Source organism: Pempheris klunzingeri, chromosome 21 (genome assembly GCF_042242105.1).
Source record: "Pempheris klunzingeri isolate RE-2024b chromosome 21, fPemKlu1.hap1, whole genome shotgun sequence".
In the NCBI taxonomy this organism is placed as follows: Eukaryota; Metazoa; Chordata; class Actinopteri; order Acropomatiformes; family Pempheridae; genus Pempheris; species Pempheris klunzingeri.
In genome coordinates, this window is record NC_092032.1 from 684,068 (window position 1) to 703,042 (window position 18,975).

The following is an 18,975-nucleotide window of genomic DNA, read 5'->3' on the forward strand; positions in this document are numbered from 1 at the left end:
TCTCTCGATTGTACTTAACATGAGCTAACATACTGCACGTGAAAAGACAGCAGCAATATTAGCGAGACAAAAACAGTGTAAAACTTGACTCGTAGAGCTACGCTATGTCACACACGGGAGCGTCATCTTGAAATAGATATTGGTGAAAAGGATAGTGATGTGAGTTATTTTTGACCCAGTGAAGCCTGCATCTTCTCCACAAGTACGAACTTAATGTCAACAAGCAAACAAACCCAAAAGGTCTGAAACCTAAACCAGATGTCCACATCTGCAGGCATGAACAGGTCTGTGTGATGAAAATTTGGTCATGTGCCTGAGAGGGTTTCACTGGTTTCTCCTGTCCACCCACTGGACGTGGCCCCTAGCTGTCAGCTGTGGACCCTGACGCTCTGCTGTCTGAGGGCATGTGCTGCCTCCTCTGGCTGAAGGTTAAAGTTAATGTAGTCACACCAAAGGCCTCTGTTTTTCGTGATTGCAGCAAGGCGACAAGTTCAGCCCCAAACTGTGATTTTCTAGTTGGAGTAAAGAACAATAGGGAGCAGCCTGATGTCATTACTGGGGTTGTTCAGTCAGCCCCCACCCTGTCTGTGACAGACATCCTATGAACAGACTGTGAGGACGTGTTGGAGTGAAAAAGAGGTTTACACACACACACACACACACACACAGCAGCAGCCTGTCTTTAGACAGGTGTTAAACAATTTTCCAAAGAGATTTTTTTTAGTCTTCACAGCTTTGTTCACACCTGACGAAATGTCCTTCATTTTCCAACTTTGTCAACACACACACACACATACACACTCTCTCTCTCACACACATACTCACCATCTCTCTCTCTCACACACGTACACATCTGTCTGCACCTCCAGTTTCTACGTGTCCAGCTTAGTGGGCTGAGTGTTGAATGTGGTGCTAATACTGAGCTCCTGTGTTATCGTGGTGGAGTGTAGCATGGTGGTGGTGGTGATGATGATGATGATGAATAACAGAGAATATGACCTGTGGGCCAGTGAGGCCGGCCGGACTCAGGGATGACAAGGCCCAGAGTGGAGACCACAGCACCCATACACAGATCAACTCTCATTGTTTAGTATGTTAAATGAACATTGTGGGAGGTAAGGTTTTGATGAAACATGCTGATTTTGATGCAGATCCCTGAACTAACAGGAACTACTTACGCATGTCATCTGATCTCAGAGAGATAAAGGTGAAACAGGAAATGTGAATATGCAGTTATATTGGGTTGGACAGTAGCAGTCTTTCCAGTTTTGAGTGCTGGGACTGTGGGGGGGCTGACTGTTCCTCAAATATCACTGCTCTAGTCATCGTGGTGTGTGTGCTTGAGAGACAGTAGAGATATGTTAGCTGTCCTACATGTTTCATCAGTGATGAGGTGTCCTGACAGAGAGCAGCTCACGGCACATGAACATACTGGAGACACCCCTCCCCACCATCTTTTATTAATTTCCTCCTCTTTCCCTTTCTCTTTCCATCTCTGTCCCATCATGTATTTTGTACCATTTTAGTTTTGTTAGGGAAAATGGGGCCTGCTGTTAATACTGTACATGTGTTTAGATGTGTTTCCTCCTCTCTGTGCCTTTCTGAGTTCTTCCTACCAGACACAATATGGCAATTTGAACAGAGGGACTTCAGGCTCTGGTAGACCAATTAGCTTCCCAGCAGAGAGCAGTGACTGTGTGTCAGTAGACAGACCTGACTCAGTGATTTCACACAGCACACATTTAATTCTCTTCAGCTACAGTGCCTCGCCAGAAACACTGGACCCAAAAGGCTTGTGTGCACAGGAGGCCTTTCATCTAGCTATTTTAATCAATCCTGCTGTCGACATAGATACTTGTGGACATCCTTGTAAACCTGCACAGAGGGCTGATAAAGGAGCCAACGCACCCCTCCCAAATCTCAGCTGTTACAGACCTGCATGTCAAGCAAGTTGATTGGTTGATTCATGTCCTGTTGGGAGGTGTATTCCAGATGAAGATGGGTGACCTACGCTCAGTACTGTGGCGGGGCACAGGCTAGGCCGGCATGTTAAACACTCATGGTTTCACATGATATGGCCAAAACATTGACAGGACAAGAGACTGCAGTGAGCCTCATTCGCCAACAGTGCATTGGAACGAATGTTTTATGTCCAGGATTCATCAACATTTTCTGACCTGAAATTGCTCGTACGCTGCGAACAAGTAAAGAAGTGCCTCAGACCATGTTGACACACAAATGGTCTCTTAGAAAAAGTGAACACCAACCTCTTAACTAAACGGCTTCAATGGAATATATGGAAAAAGTCCAGACTGAAATGTAACAGTTTTGGTTTTCATTGGTTTTACCGACTCTGCCTCTAGGCCTAATGATCGGCTGCTCCCACCACTTCTTAGAAACGTGTCCCTCTTCTGGCTTTCACCTTAAACACATTTGTTTCAGATTCCTCAGTTGTGAAATTCTTTTGCTCTTTTGCCTTAGGAACTTTGTCTATGATACGCCATTTTAACGTTGAAGTGCCAGAACGGAGTAATCCCTTTATTTACGTTACTTATTAGATACCAGTTGTCATCACACAGCTTCAGGAACAATACATGTCTCCACATTCAGAATGGAGCGTGTTAGCACGGCGGCACAGCAGCTGTAACTTCATTAATTATTAACAACTGTTAATTATGCCATCAGGGTGAGTGGATCAGACGGGATGATGAGAAATGACTCTCTGCACTATTCTACACATCACAGACACTCCTGAGCTCCATCAAATCTGTCGGGACTCATTTTCCTTTAGGTAAAAGTCTGAACTCTGCGTGTGACAGGTTGTCAAAACTTGTTGACTTATTGACAGGACTAAATATGATCAGATCTACATTTTAAAGCCAACTTCACAGAGCAGTGAACTGGATGGTATGAAGTCATTCTAGCAACTTCTGGCATGGTTTAGGAAATGGTGGCAATCTTTCTGTAGTTTTCATCATCCTCACAGACACGTGCTAACATATTTTTTCTCTTTCTGCTCATTTCATGCCAGTGTGAGGCCCTGCAGTGAGAAGGTCTTACTGTTGGAAAACTTTGTCTAATGCCCCACCCTCCCTCCTCCTCCCATCCTTCTACACTGGTCGCTCTGCTCAGCTCTGGATCACAGAGAGGAAGCTGCTGAGCATCTCATTTCACTGATAAAACCCTCTGGATTTTTCTGCAAGAATACACGGAGTTGCTCACCCCACATATCAGTTTTCATCCCAGATGTGTTATAACGGTGGCTCTCATCAGACCATGAGCAAAGCACATAGCTTTCAGCTCTCACTTTAACTAATTAGTTGTGCTGGGACCCTATTGTGATGCTAAATTTATCACATTTTGAGGAGCTAAAGCTGCTTCAAAACCGCTAAAATTTACACATGACACAAATGATGAAGATTTATTCATTTTATAGGTCTTGGACATGGGCGATAGCTCGATAGCACCCACTACAAAACTTTGATCCCCTCCTTGCAGTTGGGCCTACATGTATGAAACTTGATAGGGTTTAAGTTGGGTTATGCATTGTATTTATTCATGCCAGATTTTGGTAATGGTAGCATTTATTTACTCATTTGTATGGTTAGTGGTTAGAAGGTGTGTATGTGTGTGTGTGTGTGTAAACCTTTCATTTTACGAAGAACTTGATTCCGTGGTGTGTGTGTATTGTCAGTGACCGTAACACTTCAGTGTTACGGTCACTGACAATGAGCTGAACTGAGTAGCAACCTCTGAATTTAGATTTAATTAATTAATTGGCTATCAAGTTTCCCTTTTCAAGTGGTCGTGCTCTAAGGTGGTTAACTCTGTTATTTAAGCTAGTCAAAATACTGATTCTTTATGATAGCCGAAAGTGAGTGTAATTTTACATAGCAAAATAAAGTATTGGCTGCAGTATTTTAATGCCTTCTCAGCTTTTGTTGCTACACTTTTGCAGAGTAATTAGAAATGTAATTATTTTAGATAGAGCCAAATGTGGCATTTTGTTGGCTAACTGTAATGCCCCAAAACGAATCACCTAATAAATGACTATAATGCAACCACTCCATTCACTGACAAAGAATAATGAGCAGATCATATTCAGTGACTGTCAAGTGGCACAAAACCACAAATAATGATCAGCCAATCACCAAAGACGTATCTCAAACATCAGCGAATAGTAATCTGTGGTCGATTGATTATTACATCCATAACTGCCTGCTTGTCTGGTTGGAAACACATGATGTCCTCTGTAGGATTGTGGTCTTCTGCTGTGTCAGCTTGGACAATTTCCCGTCTGCGTGTACCTGCCTGTCAGAGGACAGGACGTGTTATCATGACAGCTGTATGGGGCTCCAGTGTTTCTCCTGCTCTTTTTTAAATGTGTACTTTTATAGTTTCCCAGAAGTTTGGTCTGACTCCACAGATGCAGACCAGGTGATGTAGCTTGGCTGTCAAAGTAGGAGCAGTGTGCATTGTTGTGTGCCTCAGTGTAAAGTAGGAAATGTTCAACTTCTTCAGATAATAGTGGCTTTAATATATATGTTAGTGGCAATTTGGAATACCTCATTGTCCTCTGTTATAGTGGAAATCACTGCATTTCCAGTGTAGATTAGATTTGGGTCCCAGATCCTCTGCTAAAGCAGGTACTTGCACTTGTGGATACTTTCAGGTCATCTAATCTCTTCATAATGTGGTTTGTATGTTGCAAAATTTAAAATTTTTAATGGCGTGTTAGTTAAATCTACTCTCAACTTGGATTCAAGGCATTTGCATATTGCGGGAGAAGGGCCGCGAGTTGTGGACTGCATTATGTGTGTGTGTGTGTGCTTAACAAAGGTAGAGGACGCACACACAAACACATCCCTCAGAGTGCTGGTGAGCTAGTAGGAAATGTAACTAACAAATGATGAGGGCAAAGAGCTTTGCCACCATTGGCTAAAAGGCCCAGTTTTTTGTCATGAATCTTAATTAGGATTTTTCCTTTCCTCTCTCTTCTCATGCCTTTACTCTACATTCATCTCCTCCTCTCCACACTCCTCCTTATCTTCTCTGGTCCTTCATTCTTCTTTGCCTCCTTCCTTCTAATGTTTCTCTTCCTGTAAAGGAAGCTACTAAATTACTTGGCAGCTCTGGTGAAGATGAGGTGGCTGTGAGAGGAAGGCCCCCATCAGATCAATGGCCTTTGGCCTCCCTGCGCATTTATCACACAAGCACTCACACATACATATTTTTAACTTTGTAACACACACATGGATAAAGGAAAGCAAATACTAACTTTCAGTTTCTTTACACACACGCACACACAGAACTTTGCCATGATTAATTAAGCCGTGTGGAATAGCAGAGCTCCATAAAGACATAATCAGGAATCTGAATCCATTCGCCTCTCTTCTTCTGCATTTAATTGGCCCTAACAGTTCATCACTGGAGCTGCACACACACACACACACAGTTAAAGGAAATGGGAAATCTTTATCTTGATCTCTGGGTAGAACTGTTGGTGCTCTGTATTGCTCGTATAAAAGCATAATGAATGCATTTTTTTTATTATTAGTGCATGTGTTTCTGTGTGTGTTTTGAGTGGTTGTGGCAGGCTTGATAGTCCATGGCCTCCTGGGGTTTGGCCTCTCCAGCACTCAAAGAAAAGAGGGCAGATGACCAGTGGAACTAAATATCTACTGTTACATTGTCATAGATTTTCAGTAAGATGAAGATGAGAGGAAGCCCTTGCTAATTCCAGACTGACTGTGTAGGTGAGGAGAATGATACAGAGATAGTAATGCAGAAAAATAATCAAGCAAATGAATGCAGCAGCACAGAACACAGCACTCATGTTGTAAGATAGTACTCTTCAAAGGCAAACTACAATGCAGTGAATCTACATGAATTGAGCTTGCTGAGAGGAAAACAAGCTATTGTAAATGAGGCTCATTAAAATGTATTTTAGATGTTAAAAGCTATAAATTCTATTATATAAATCAGAATGTTGAATATATACAGTTGATTAGCTTGTCATGCAAGTGTAAGTTAGGTATAAATATAATGTTTGTTTGGTGCAAGAAAATTCTATTACCATGTTTGGTTATGAGGAGAAGTGCAGCCTCAGCCGCGTTAAAACCTGCTCAGACCACTTCTCTCTGCAGACGCTGTCAGGCACAATTTTCTTTTTAGGGCCCGAGCGCCAAGCGGTGTGAGGACCCTATTGAAATGCAAGGAATTCTTCTCCTTCTCCTTCTCCGGAATAGATTGCAATTTTGAGGGCCTAAACATACACGAAAACTCATGAAACTTTGCATACGCATCAGTCGTGATGAAAAATTACGTATTTTATGGGCGTGGCAAAATGGCTCCATAGCACCCCCAAAATTCAAGCCCCAGAACTGCGTTTTATGTACATGTACAAAATTTGGTAGGTACGTGTATCTCTTCAAGATATACAAAAAAGTCTCTTGAAACAATGACCTAAACCCAACAGGAAGTCGGCCATATTGCATTTTTTGTGCATTTTTGGCGAATTACAGGGGTCATAAATGAACGAACTAGTCCAAGGGGGTTGAAGCGATCGACTTCAAACTTGGTCAGCTGGTAGAAAAGACATTAACGATGAAAAATTATTAAAAGTCTCACCGAAATCACAAAGCACCTTTAATGTATGTCGAGTTTGGGTTTTCCAGTTTGCTTTATATTTGGTTACTCTACTTCTTGTGCATCAAATACAAGAGTCTTACCAGCAATATCACACAGATGTCACTGAGTGGAATCCAATGATCCAGAGTTATGTAGAAATGTCATTACTGGTGTTGTGTTTGATGAGTTTTTCTATAGCCCTCCAAGGGTGTGTTACTGTCACCATCTGGCCACCAAAAATTTGAGGAATTTCCTGTGATTGTCATGGACTTGCACTTGGTTTGCCATGAAAGCAATTTGTTCTTGGTGGAATCAGATTAGAGCCCTGATGATTGTGTTTGCTAGATCAGGACCTCTAGGAGTTCCCTGTTCTGGTGGCACTTTCTCAGCATAACCTTTCTTGAACACATCATCCATAAGGTCTTTATGGTCTACTGCATCCAACTTAGACTTATTATCAATCAATCAATCTTTATTTATATAGCGCCAATTCACAACAGCGTTATCTCAAGACGCTTTACATGAAGAGCAGGTCTAGACCACACTCGTTGATTAGAGAGACACCCAACGATTCATGAATTCAAAATTAAGGATTCAAGAATTCCCACATGAGCAAGCATCAGATATTATATTATATTGAGCAACAGTGGCAAGGAAAAACTCCCCTTTAACGGGAAGAAACCTTGAACAGACCCGGGCTCAATGTCGGCGGCTTCTGTAGGGGTCCGCGTTGGGTGAGAGAGAGAGAGAGAGAGAGAGAGAGAGAGAGAGAGAGAGAGAGAGAGAGAGAGAGAGAGAGAGAGAGAGAGAGAGAGAGAGAGAGAGAGAGAGAGAGAGAGAGAGAGAGAGAGAGAGAGAGAGAGAGAGAGAGAGAGAGAGAGAGAGAGAGAGAGAGAGAGAGAGAGAGAGAGAGAGAGAGAGAGAGAGAGAGAGAGAGAGAGAGAAGCAACCAACATACTAACAGTGACTATAGCACTAACAATAGGAATGTGACTAAAAGATTAGCAGTATGATGTTATTGAAAAACATGACGAGTGGCCGACGATCCGCAGCAGTGATTCATGAACCAGAGAACCACATCAGCAGGACCAGAACCAGGAACCTGAGGATCTTATGAGGAAGTATATTGTTCAGTCATTTCATAGTTGTCAGGCATAACCTTGCCTTTATTGAAAAAGGCAAGGGTAGGTGTTAGTGTCCATCTTTGAGAACTACCGAGGTTGATGCTATCTCCATGAACCTTTTGTCCAATATTTATTTATTTTCATGCTCCTTTTCAGAGAAGTCCTGATTATATTGCATGATGATGAGATCTTCATGATAGATTCCAGATCCTTGTGAGACTTTTTCTGTGTACATCATTAGTAGGTCAAGGTATGTGCTGCTGTGAGTTCAGCTTTTTACAGGTGTTTCCTGACTCGTAGGAGAATTGTTGACTTGCATGCTTTGCATTGCCTCATTAGATTCTCCATGCGAAATGATGCTGAGCTCCATGGACAGAGATGAACTTTCTACTCACTTTACTCGAAGGTGTTCTAATGTTCACTGTTTGGTTCTTTGTGACAATCGTTGACAGAGAGGTGGTAGTCTTGTATATCCCAGAATAATAGGTCCAGTAGTATTTTAGATTGCTTTTCCATTAATTCCACAAGCTGCTGGATTCTAGCACTCTTGTCATAGATTGCCATTTTCCATCTTTTCCTCTAGTTGTGAGGAAGTTTGGATGGTATAGACCTTTAAATGGAGGGAATATCACTGGCATGACAGCAGCTGTCTGTTCTGTAATAACACGATTTGGAAATCAAAATTTTATTTATATAACACAAGATCACAAATAACATATTTGCTTCAAGGGACTTAACAATATGTACAGTATGCCTATGATAGACCAGACTGCTTCATCTTGGCCAGAAGGAAGGAAGACAAGATGGTGCTGGAGATGGTTGCCATGTCTCGACCTCCTCCTCAACTTTGCTCTTTTTCTTGTGATTTATCCCTGACTTTTATGCAACATTTATACTGCCCAAGTGAGCCTTATCATACAATATAATGCAGAATTACCTCTGCCCATCAGATCATTGGTGAGCAACACTTTCTCACCATGATCTATGAACAAGAGGGAATACCCATGGCTAGGATTGCCTACTGCTGTACCTGGAATTTTAAGGAGACAAAAGAAATGAGGGTCGCCATCCAGGGTCCTTATCAGGCCTAGGACACATGCAAACCAACCTTGTCTGCTGCGTATTCTTCCAGCAAGTCACTGGACAATAAAGTGGATGACCTCAGGACCTCAACAACGAGTGCTGCTCAGATTTGTATGTCATCTCTATGGTGTGTTTCAGCACAGCATGTACACAACATGTACACAGATGCGGTTTTCAACTATCGGCAAATGTATCGATGAGGTTGAATTAAGGATTATGGTACGGATATTTCTAAAATAGAAGCTCTGGGTTAGCGGTGAAGACTGTACTGAACTTTAAGCACGAACGATGCTTAAAGGTTCAGGAAGTCCAGACTCCAGAGAGCTATTAGCAGTGCTATGAGACAGTACTGGGACAAAATGGTGTCTGACCATCACGGCTCCACCATCAGAAAAGTGTGTTCTCGGCAAAAACTGTTACAGACTACAAAAGGAAACCTGGTAGTGCTGAGATAATGTCTGCATCTCTCCTCAATAAACTGAACGCCAGCTATGCACCTATCTCAGCAACTTGGGTTACCTGGCACAGCTGGACCTGATAGCTTCTAGATGTCTGTAATGACCTCTGACCTCTTCAAGTAACTCACAGCGGTGAGTGTGCCAGTCTAGATAGTATTATAGATGTACTGTGTTCTCTGTTGATGATTGTGTTCTTTGTAATGTTCTGATGAAGAACTGGTTATAGCATCATAAAACCAGGACAACTATTGAAACTAAAAAGCATTCAAAGAGAACAAAAAGCAAACCTGCACTGTATCCTTTGGGTTTAATTTTCTGCCCAAGTGTATGGCTATGTCTGTGCCAGAACATCTGATAAAGGAGCCAGACTGTTATAGTACTTGAGGTCTTTGCAGTCAGTCATGCCACGTCTGTAGACAGCTGTATTGTGGACCACAGGAAGCTACACTGGTGACAGGCAGCAGCATCAGGCTCCTCTGGGTTCAAATCAGCACAGACTTGAGTGGTGACACAGACATGGACTCTGTCATGAACACGGTTAGAGACCGACTGACTGGCTGGATCGCCACCTGATGTTAATGGTTGATCTTAAAAGAAATTATTCAAAATAGTAATACACATCAACTCTCTGATTTCTTTTTAGGTGAACACTCCATCATCAATTAGGCTGCATTATTCTCCCCTCTTCACATTGATTTAATTTTTCCTATACGACACTCTGACTGATCATTCCCCTCCTCCACTCCTCCTCTTCCCTCCACATCCTCCTCGACTCGACTCATCCATCAGTGCTGAGAACCAACAATTATGCTAACATTGGCTTGTTATGACAGCACCAAGTATGTTGCATTGGTCACTTATTGACTAAATGGATTATCTTGCTTTTCTTAAAAGGAGCTCACATAATCAGTCAATAGAGTTTTGATCTCCTCTAGCATCCCCTCTCTGTTCATTATAGCATCTGCTTCAATTCTCTGTTTTCTACCACCTCCCCTTCACATACAAACAGCTGTAATGGCATGACATCTACTGTCAAAACATAAATTTCTTTGTGATTTATTTATTATATTTGTTATGTCTCTTACTGAAATTAAATGAACAGGGAATTGAATACCCACCCATATCATTACATGAAGAAATAGGAAAATATAAAAATAGTAATAAAACCACTGTGTAATAATGAGGTATTAATGAGCTGGAGAATGAAACGAGTACTGTTCACATTCTTTCTCTTACATTTTAACATGTGTTTGGGGAAATGCTCAGCAGTTGTCCTGCTCTCCTGTAGCTGTAGCTGTAGGTGCAGTAGTTATATTTTAAATAAGGGAAATGGTGAATGTCTGCGTACATGGGACAAAAAAATATGATTTTACACACTCATCCTAGTGCTGACCTTAAATACACTGCTCATAATAATAAAGGGAACACTTAAATCTGGTCTCAATGAAAACTAAATGTTCACGATCTTTACATTGTGTAATTCATACATAACTGTCAACAGAAACCAAAATCACCAACTGACTGAGGGCTGGATTCAAAATCACACAGAAAGTCAAAGTAAAACATTTAAATCACAGGCTGATCCAACTTGCGTGAATTTTAACACGGTCACTCATAATGTGACTCAGTAGTGTGTTTGGCCCCCACGTGCCTGTATGCACTCCCAACAACATCTGGGCTCCTGATGAGACAGTGGATGGTGTCCTGGTGGTTCTCGTCCCAGACCTGGATCAGGGCATCAGTGAGCTCCTGGACAGTGTGTGGCGCTACTTGGCACCGATACATAATGCCTCAGAGGAATTGGATTCAGGTCTGGGGAACATGAGGCCAAGTCAATGTCACCCAGTAACTGCTTACACATTCTGACCATACTCGCCAGGCAGTGTCCTGCACCAGGAGGAACCCAGAGCCCACTGCTCTGACAATGGCTCTGAAGATTTTATCCTGGTACCTAACAGCAGTCAGGGTACTGTTGGCTAGCACGTGGAAGTCTGTGCGACCCTCCAAGGATATGCCTCCCCAGACCATCACTGACCCACCGCCAAACCGTCATGCTGGATGATGTTGCAGGCAGCATAACGTTCACCACGGCATCTCCAGAGTCTTTCACATCTGTCACATGTGCTCAGTGTGAACCTGCTCTCATCTGTAAAGAGAACAGGGCGCCAATGGCGGACCTGCCAGTTCTGGTGTTCTCTGGCGAATGCCAATCTGTGTGTCGGCACACCAGTAGCCCACTGGAGGTCATTCTGTAGGGCTCTGGCAGTGCTCATCCTGTTCCTCCTCACTCAAAGGAGCAGATACCAGTCCTGTTGCTGGGTTGATGCCCTTCTACGGCTCTGTCCAGCTCTCCCTGTGTAACAGCCCGTCTCCTGGTATCTCCTCCATGGTCTTGAGACTATGCCGGGAGACACAGCAAACTTTCTTGCAACGTGGAGGAGCTGGACTACCTGTGCAGCCTGAATGGGCTGCAGGTACTGCCTCAAGCTACCAGTAGTGACAAAGACACCAACAAAATGCAAAACCAGAGAAGAATCAGTCAGGGAGGATAAGGAGAGAGCAATTGTCTGTGCCACCACCTGTAAAACCATTCCTGTTTTGGGGGTTGTCTTGCTGTTGCCCCTCCAGTGCACTTGTTGTCACTTTCATTTGCACCAAAACAGGTGAAATTGATTCATAATCGCTTATGCTTCCTAACTGGACAGAATGATATCCCTGACGTTTAATTGACTTGGTGTTATACTGTGAGCACTTTTGAGCAGTGTAGTTGATTATGTTGATTCAACAGCCAATCTCACAGTCAAATTGCCGCGTTGGTGTGAAAACATGGTTACATAACAAAATATCATTATGAATGCCTGAGTTTACACAGAATTGCTTGAGTGCTGGAGTATCTATGTCAGTACCAGATGACATCCCTCACCCAGATGATATTTATACTTTAGTGAGTATTCGGTATTATAGCAACCAGTGTGTCTCAGCTGAAAAAATGCTGCCCCTCCAAAGTGCTCTGTAGTGCTCCCAGCTGGCTCTTCCCAGCTGGCTCTCTTAAATAAAGAGTTTGGTCTAGACCTGCTCTTTATGGAAAGTGTCTTGAGATAACGCTGTTATGAATTGGCGCTATATAAATAAAGATTGATTGATTGATAAGTTACATCCAAAATAGGCAAACAAACAATATGTTGAAACATTTTAATTTAATGGCTCATCTCTTTTGTCTGGTTTGGGCAAGATGAAGATGAGAAATATGGATCAAGGAGCAATGAAAAAACACGATGGAGGAATCCTATTTGACCATAAAGTTTCTTAGTCAGGGACTAACTGTGTCATCTGTATTTGACATTTCTCTTTTTAGACTTTGGAGTTTCATTTGTTGTTAAGTAATTCAGTCAATAATGTAGATAGACATAGATGTAAGACCTAACTAAAAGTTTAGGTTTGTAGCCTAATGATGTTTTAAAATTGTTTCTGCAAATTTGGTTTAGTTTGTTCAAGTAGTTTAATTTGACATAAAAGAAACTTGGTTCGTTCAGGAAGTCTCAAGAGGTCTGCAAGAGGCCTGATATAGATACAGAATCACAACAAAGCATTGTAAAACCAGGACAACTATTGAAACTAAAAAGCATTGGAAGAGAACAAAAAGCAAACCTGCACTGTTTGCTTTCGGTTTAATTTTCCTCTCAAGTGTATGGCTATACTTCAGGGCTTCCCAGTTGGTCACGCCACGTCTATAGACAGCTGTATTGTGGACCACAGGAAGCCACAGAAGGACACAGTCCCATCACTATCAATCATGCAGGGCTCCGCAGTCAGTCCCACATTATCTGTAGAGCTGTACAGATTAAAACGGAAATGTTTCTGTTTGGTCAGACATGCATGAAACAGAGGGCTAAAAAACACAACTGAGACATGCTGTCAGAGTGTACACCAAAAAATTTTCACCTGATGGTGCAACAGATTAGGTTAGCAAAGGTTTAGGGGATCACTGAAATGATCACACATCGTCCTGAAGGGGACATGAACCTGTGGACCAAACTCCATGGCAGTCCATCCAGCAGACATTAAACTCAAAACCACAAATGTTGACCTCATGGTGGCATTAAAGGAGCTGTCAGGAGATCACTAAACACAGTCTGGACCAACTGTCGTCGACCAGTCAGGTCGACAAACTGACAGACAGACAGATCGCCATCCCTAGAGCCATCACGCTAGCATGGCTACAAACTGTCAACCAAGCCAAGGCCCGTCTGCTTCCAGACACTCTGCTGCTCCCAGGAGCTGCCAGCCCCCCCCCCCCCCCCCCCCCCCGGGAATCAAATGTCCAGCTGATTGGGCCTGAGGCTCTGCACAATCCCAGGATCCCACTTTGTCTCAGCCCCTCTCTCTCTGTCAAATCTGTCCCTGCAGACAGGAGACCTCCAAATGGAGGGAGTAGGAGGGGTTGGTCATAAACTGAAAATAGGCATACGTGTCCAAGTAGGACGAATGTGGCAGATAAACCAAGATGGCTGACAGTAAGGTGAACAGACAGCCATCTACAAAGTAAGCAGGACAACAGGTTCTCCACTGGCTGTACCCCTTCCTTCCTTCCTTCCTTCCTTCCTTCCTTCCTTCCTTCCTTCCTTCCTCCCTCCCTCCCTCCCTCCCTCTGTGTATCTCTGCCTTAGCGCTGATGTGGTTTGATGGGCAGCAGACATTAGTGGGTTTGGCAGCATTTAATTCCCAGTTGAAAGTGTTGACATGGGAGGAGGCAGAAAGAGGAGAGGAGAATACAGTTGACTTCAATCACTGTGTGTGTGTGTGTGTGTGTGTGTGTGTGTGTGTGTGTGTGTGTGGGGGGGGGTTAATAAGGCTGTTGTTGCAAGTTGCTGTGTTGTTCCTGCCCTGTTCTGTTCTTGTTGTCTCTGAGAATGGGTTGATAGTGTTAACATGCTTCAGCAACATTGTATTGTGTGCCTATATAGCCACTTGAAATGAATGTGGTAAAAGAAATGTGGGCCAAGCTCAGGAGGGAGGACCAAGTGTCCGCCTGCACACAGACACCTGTTCATGTAGGGAAACACTCATTCAGAGATGTAAGCTTCGCTGTACCAGTCCTCTACACTCTGCTGTCTTGTTGTATGATCTGATTGGTGAATCCTGGTCAGTAACGTCACTGACACACTCCAGCATTTCCCTCTTTTAAGTAGGCTCATTTTAAAGCCAGACTAAGCATGAATCCAGGAGAAGGAAAAAGAAGACACAATTATCTGTGAAGCAGGCAGCAGGGAGGAGGACAGAGACACCAAGCTGAAGAAAAACTCTTTTCCACTCCACTGAACCCCGCCCCATGGGAGGGGAAAAAGTGACAGATAGAGGTGGAGTGTGTGTGCGTGTGCATTGGAGGTCCACTTAATGGACACTGATAAGTGAAGCACAGTGAATGTTGATGAGTGTTCACTACTGGCCCTGGCTGCTGATGACCATGTGTGACTGTTGTTGTGTGACTTGAGTTCTATCATGAGGATCACAGTGATGCTGTGCTGCGAGTGTCTCTGAGCAGATGTAGACATTCATCCTCCTGTGCTCTTTAGTTTAGTCTCTGGCTCCATGTGTCAGCGCTGGGACGGCAGCTCTAGAGCAGGAGGGGCACCACAAAAGGAAGCAGAATGCTTGATGTGTGATGGTTTCGCCTCTGCATGGTCACATCTAAACACACAAGTAGATAAGATATAGATATGGTTTGTAGCATGAACAGTACACTTATTTTTAGTTTTTCTCTCGTTTAGAACCCCCCCCCTTCAAATAGGAGGGAAAAAAAGAAGAAAAAAAAGTGTCAAATGAATCACATCAGTCAATTAACCAATCTGATCAGTCTCACAGTCAGAAGAACAGGGCTCTCGGGACAAAGACCTCTGAGTTCTGCCTCAAAGGAAACCCTCACACCGACCTCCTGAGTAAATGCCAGGTCTTTTATTAATATGATGAGAGAAAATGGACACTGAATAAAGGAAAACAGCCAGTCAACAGCAGAGTGAATGAATCAAACATCTGGAATGAGTGTGTAGATGTGAAGCTGAGGACCATCAGAGTGCAGAAGCAGGGAAATGTTCTCTAATCTAACATTAAGTCCTCACAGAGGACCACAGAGCACTGATTCCCATGTCGGCTCTGATCACAGCCTGATATTTTCTTGCCGTTTGCAGCGCTGCCTCAGCGTCAGCTCCAGCTGTTTTCAGCTCTGTGTTGGCCTACGTCACAGCGTCGCTCAGCCCCCAGACAGCTGATACCTAAAGAGGGCCGCTGGGCAACACCGTTAGGAGTCGGTCAGCTGTTGTCTTAGCTGGTGGTAAAACTCAGCCTGAGATAAAGAGAGTCTCTGGGCCAATAGCTCGGCTGCAAGCAGGCGGCTGGATGATGTAGGGTGAGGGTCAGATATTAACTCTGAAATCCCTTCCTTTAAGTCCACTCAGAAAAATAAGTTAAAAAGATAAAATTAACTGAAGCACAAAAGCAATTTGAAAGTGAAACTAAAGTTCAAAACAATATCAAAAGGTTAAAGTGGAGCACAAAAATAAGTTGGAGGGGAATGTTAACGCTGAGATGAGCTGCAGCTCATTCTAAAGAGAAATGTGGTCTGACTGGATGGCATTATGAAAATGATATTTAATACACAAATTTATTCAGACTCACTCACTGTGGTCAGAACCCATCAGTGAAGTTAATCATAGCTTGTGTGATTGCATGATGCATAGAATATGTAGAAAACACATGATTAAACAGCAAACACAATTAAAACTACATCATGTTCCTAACTAAGCTGCTTTAAGTCAGTCAGAAGTTAATATGCATTTCTGCTAATAGTAAAACAAAAGGTTAAACTCTTTAATTGATCATATATGAACTAAACTATCAAAGGTTAATACTAAATACAAATAACTAGTGACAGAGTGAAACACACAGCATTTGAATGTCTGATACAATTACCCATGTTACAGAGGTTTGCTGTCTGTTGATGATAAATGATAAAATCAGGCGTCATGGATCTAGTTACTAGTACTAGTGATGTCTGGTACTTGTATGGCTCTGGATCTGCCTCATGCCAACGTTTGTGTTTAGTGTGAGTTTGTCAGGCTGTGGAGTGATGTTAGGGTTCTCCAGTTTGTCTGACCCGAGGCTCACTAAGTGTCCCGCTGTCCTGCTATTAATCTCGTTATCGTGATCAGTATATCTCGTTTTTTTTACTGGAGAGTGTCCTCGCATCACTTTTACTGCTGACGTGAAAAAAGTCAGCTCAGATCCTGTGAGGAGAATTACCAGCAGAGGCTTAATAAATCCTCCACAGTCCTGGAACCACAATGCCTGAGAGGTCACTCGCTCATGTTTTAAGCTGTCTGGCCGGCTGTAAGGACTAACATGGCAAACACAGGTGTTCCTGCTTCAGCTTTGATTTTACACTGATAGACAGTGCTGCAACGAAAAGTGCTTCCTTCTCAAATAGTATAGTCATGATGCCATGCTACTAGCAGAACTGGGTCATCTAAAAGCCTGCTAACCTAATGTGGTCTGGGTATTCATGTTCTTCTAATATTTTTAGTCCTGCTAAGAATGTGAATAGTATATATCATAGAATATCATTTGTCCCGCTTTGTATAGTGTCCCGAAGGCTGCGGGCTCAGGGTTGGCTTTAGGAGCACATGTGACATTCAGCTCTACAGAAAAATGTGTGTGACAATTCAATGGTTTTCTGTACATACTGAAAGAAGTGCTCTGCTCTGCTCTCCCCTCACCCCAATCCCTCCCCCAGTCTCTACGGCAGACACATGCAGGCCAACCCAGAACCTCCAAAGAAGAGCAACGACAAGAGTAAGAAGATCAGCCGCAAGCCACTGGCTGCTAAGAACAAATGAGGAAAATCCGGCGTGTGAGCACTGTGTCAGCCAGCCAAAGTCACTGCATGTGCCTTTCTTCTCTCTTCTAACTGTATTATATGGAAATGTATTGATAAACACTGTTTGGACTGTATTCCAGACTGAGTCCAGATGGATGATCTTATTTTCAACTCTTCCTAACTGCTTGAGTCTCCTTACAGCATGTGGACACAGAGGCTAAGATATTAGATAAGATATTCCTTTATCAGTCCCACAATGGGGAAATTTACAATGTCACAGCAGACTCGAGGAGATATGGTACCACTGGTACCACCTGCATAACAATCAAATTAGAGATCAGCAAAGTTCTGAATCTATTATGTCATCCTTCACAGTTTAGAGGATAACAGTAAGTCCTGCAAGGTGACGCTGTTCAAATGAAAGCAAACACTGAATATGGGTGAGCCCAGCTTTGTCTAGAAAGCACTCTTGCTCACAGACAGCTTTGAAAGAGTCAAGATGGACGCTGCCTCAGTGCTCCTCTGCTGCCCCTCTTAGCCATTTAATGACAGCAGTCCAACCTCTGAAAGTGTTCAGCCCCCTAACGACTAACCCTGGATGTCCACTTGCTGCAGCTGTGTCACATTCCAGTTGACCCTCAGCTCAGACGTGTCTTCACCACGGTTCACGTGTCCAAATGTGCACGCCATGTTTCTAAGGTAGTTTACAGTCATTTAGACTTATTTGTCATGTTGTACAAACATATTGGGAACACTTTTGCAATTCATTTAGCAGGTGTGGCTGTGCTTCACTCCACTTAATTACTATACTAGCCACTCTGTTTGTATCTGTATATCCTGAATAGTGACTCTCTGCTCCTTCCTCTCTATTTATCTTCTTTTTCTGTCTGTCTGTCTCTTTCTACTACTTGCTACGATAAAAAAAGATTGTTTTGCTGTAATGCATGTAAAGAAATTACAGCTGAAAAGAGCTGCAAGCTAGACATTGTGGTCATACCAGTTAGAAAAGCAGCATATTGTCTGAGCACTGTGACAGGACAGTGGTATTCTTCACTGCCAGACAAAACAGAGTCTTTTGACAAACTTTTTTAAATACAATTATGACTATTATCTGTCAGAGTAAGGCAGCCAGCTCAGAGACACCTGCCATAATAAGCTGACAGTGCTCTGACACTCACTTCAGTTGTTCTTGTGTTTGAACCTCGCTGCATCTTCAGCTCCACGTTCACGTTCAGGTTTATTTCAAAGCTTCACCAAGTGTCCATCACATTTCAGCCTGTGGCAAAAAGAATGAATGTGATCAGTTTTTAAAAAAATATCACGCTTTTATCTGTATAGACCATTTCAAATAAAACAATTACAATGGCGTCTCTTGTATTAATAAATACACAGTACACTATAAGTCATTAAAGTTGTAAACGGACTCTGCGCTATAGTCATGTTTGGGGTTTGAATATCAGTTACTTTTGGGAATGCTCCAAAATCAGATGTAGCTGTTCTTACTATAATACTGTTCCATTAACTCAGACTCCAAAGGACAATGATATGAGTCTAAACCAGTACAGACCAGTACAGAATCACAAGGTCTTAGAATCACATTTGAGAAGAAAAAAAATGTCTGGACTTACTCTTATGTTACAATATAGAATCTGTCTAAATCAGTCCCAGGTGTGAAATGTCAACGATATGTTTTATTTCATTCATTTCCATCCGTCCACTCCAACTGACCTCCAGAATGTGTGTCAGTGTCACAGTGGCAACTGGTCAAGCATGGCACTCCACACCTTCACCCAGCAATGCTCTGCAGCTC

The 18,975-nt window shown here is 42.9% G+C and overlaps 1 protein-coding gene across 1 annotated transcript in view; it reads left to right on the top strand.

The window, feature by feature from the left end:
- rsu1 (Ras suppressor protein 1) overlaps positions 1–18,526 on the top strand; it is a 45,554-nt gene extending 27,028 nt beyond the window's left edge. Inside the window, exon 9 of the mRNA XM_070852867.1 lies at positions 17,082–18,526. Within this exon, the coding sequence (XP_070708968.1) occupies positions 17,082–17,184 (103 nt within the window). The 3' untranslated portion in view covers positions 17,185–18,526. The remainder of the gene's footprint in view (positions 1–17,081) is intronic.
- The last annotated feature ends 449 nt before the right edge of the window (positions 18,527–18,975 follow it).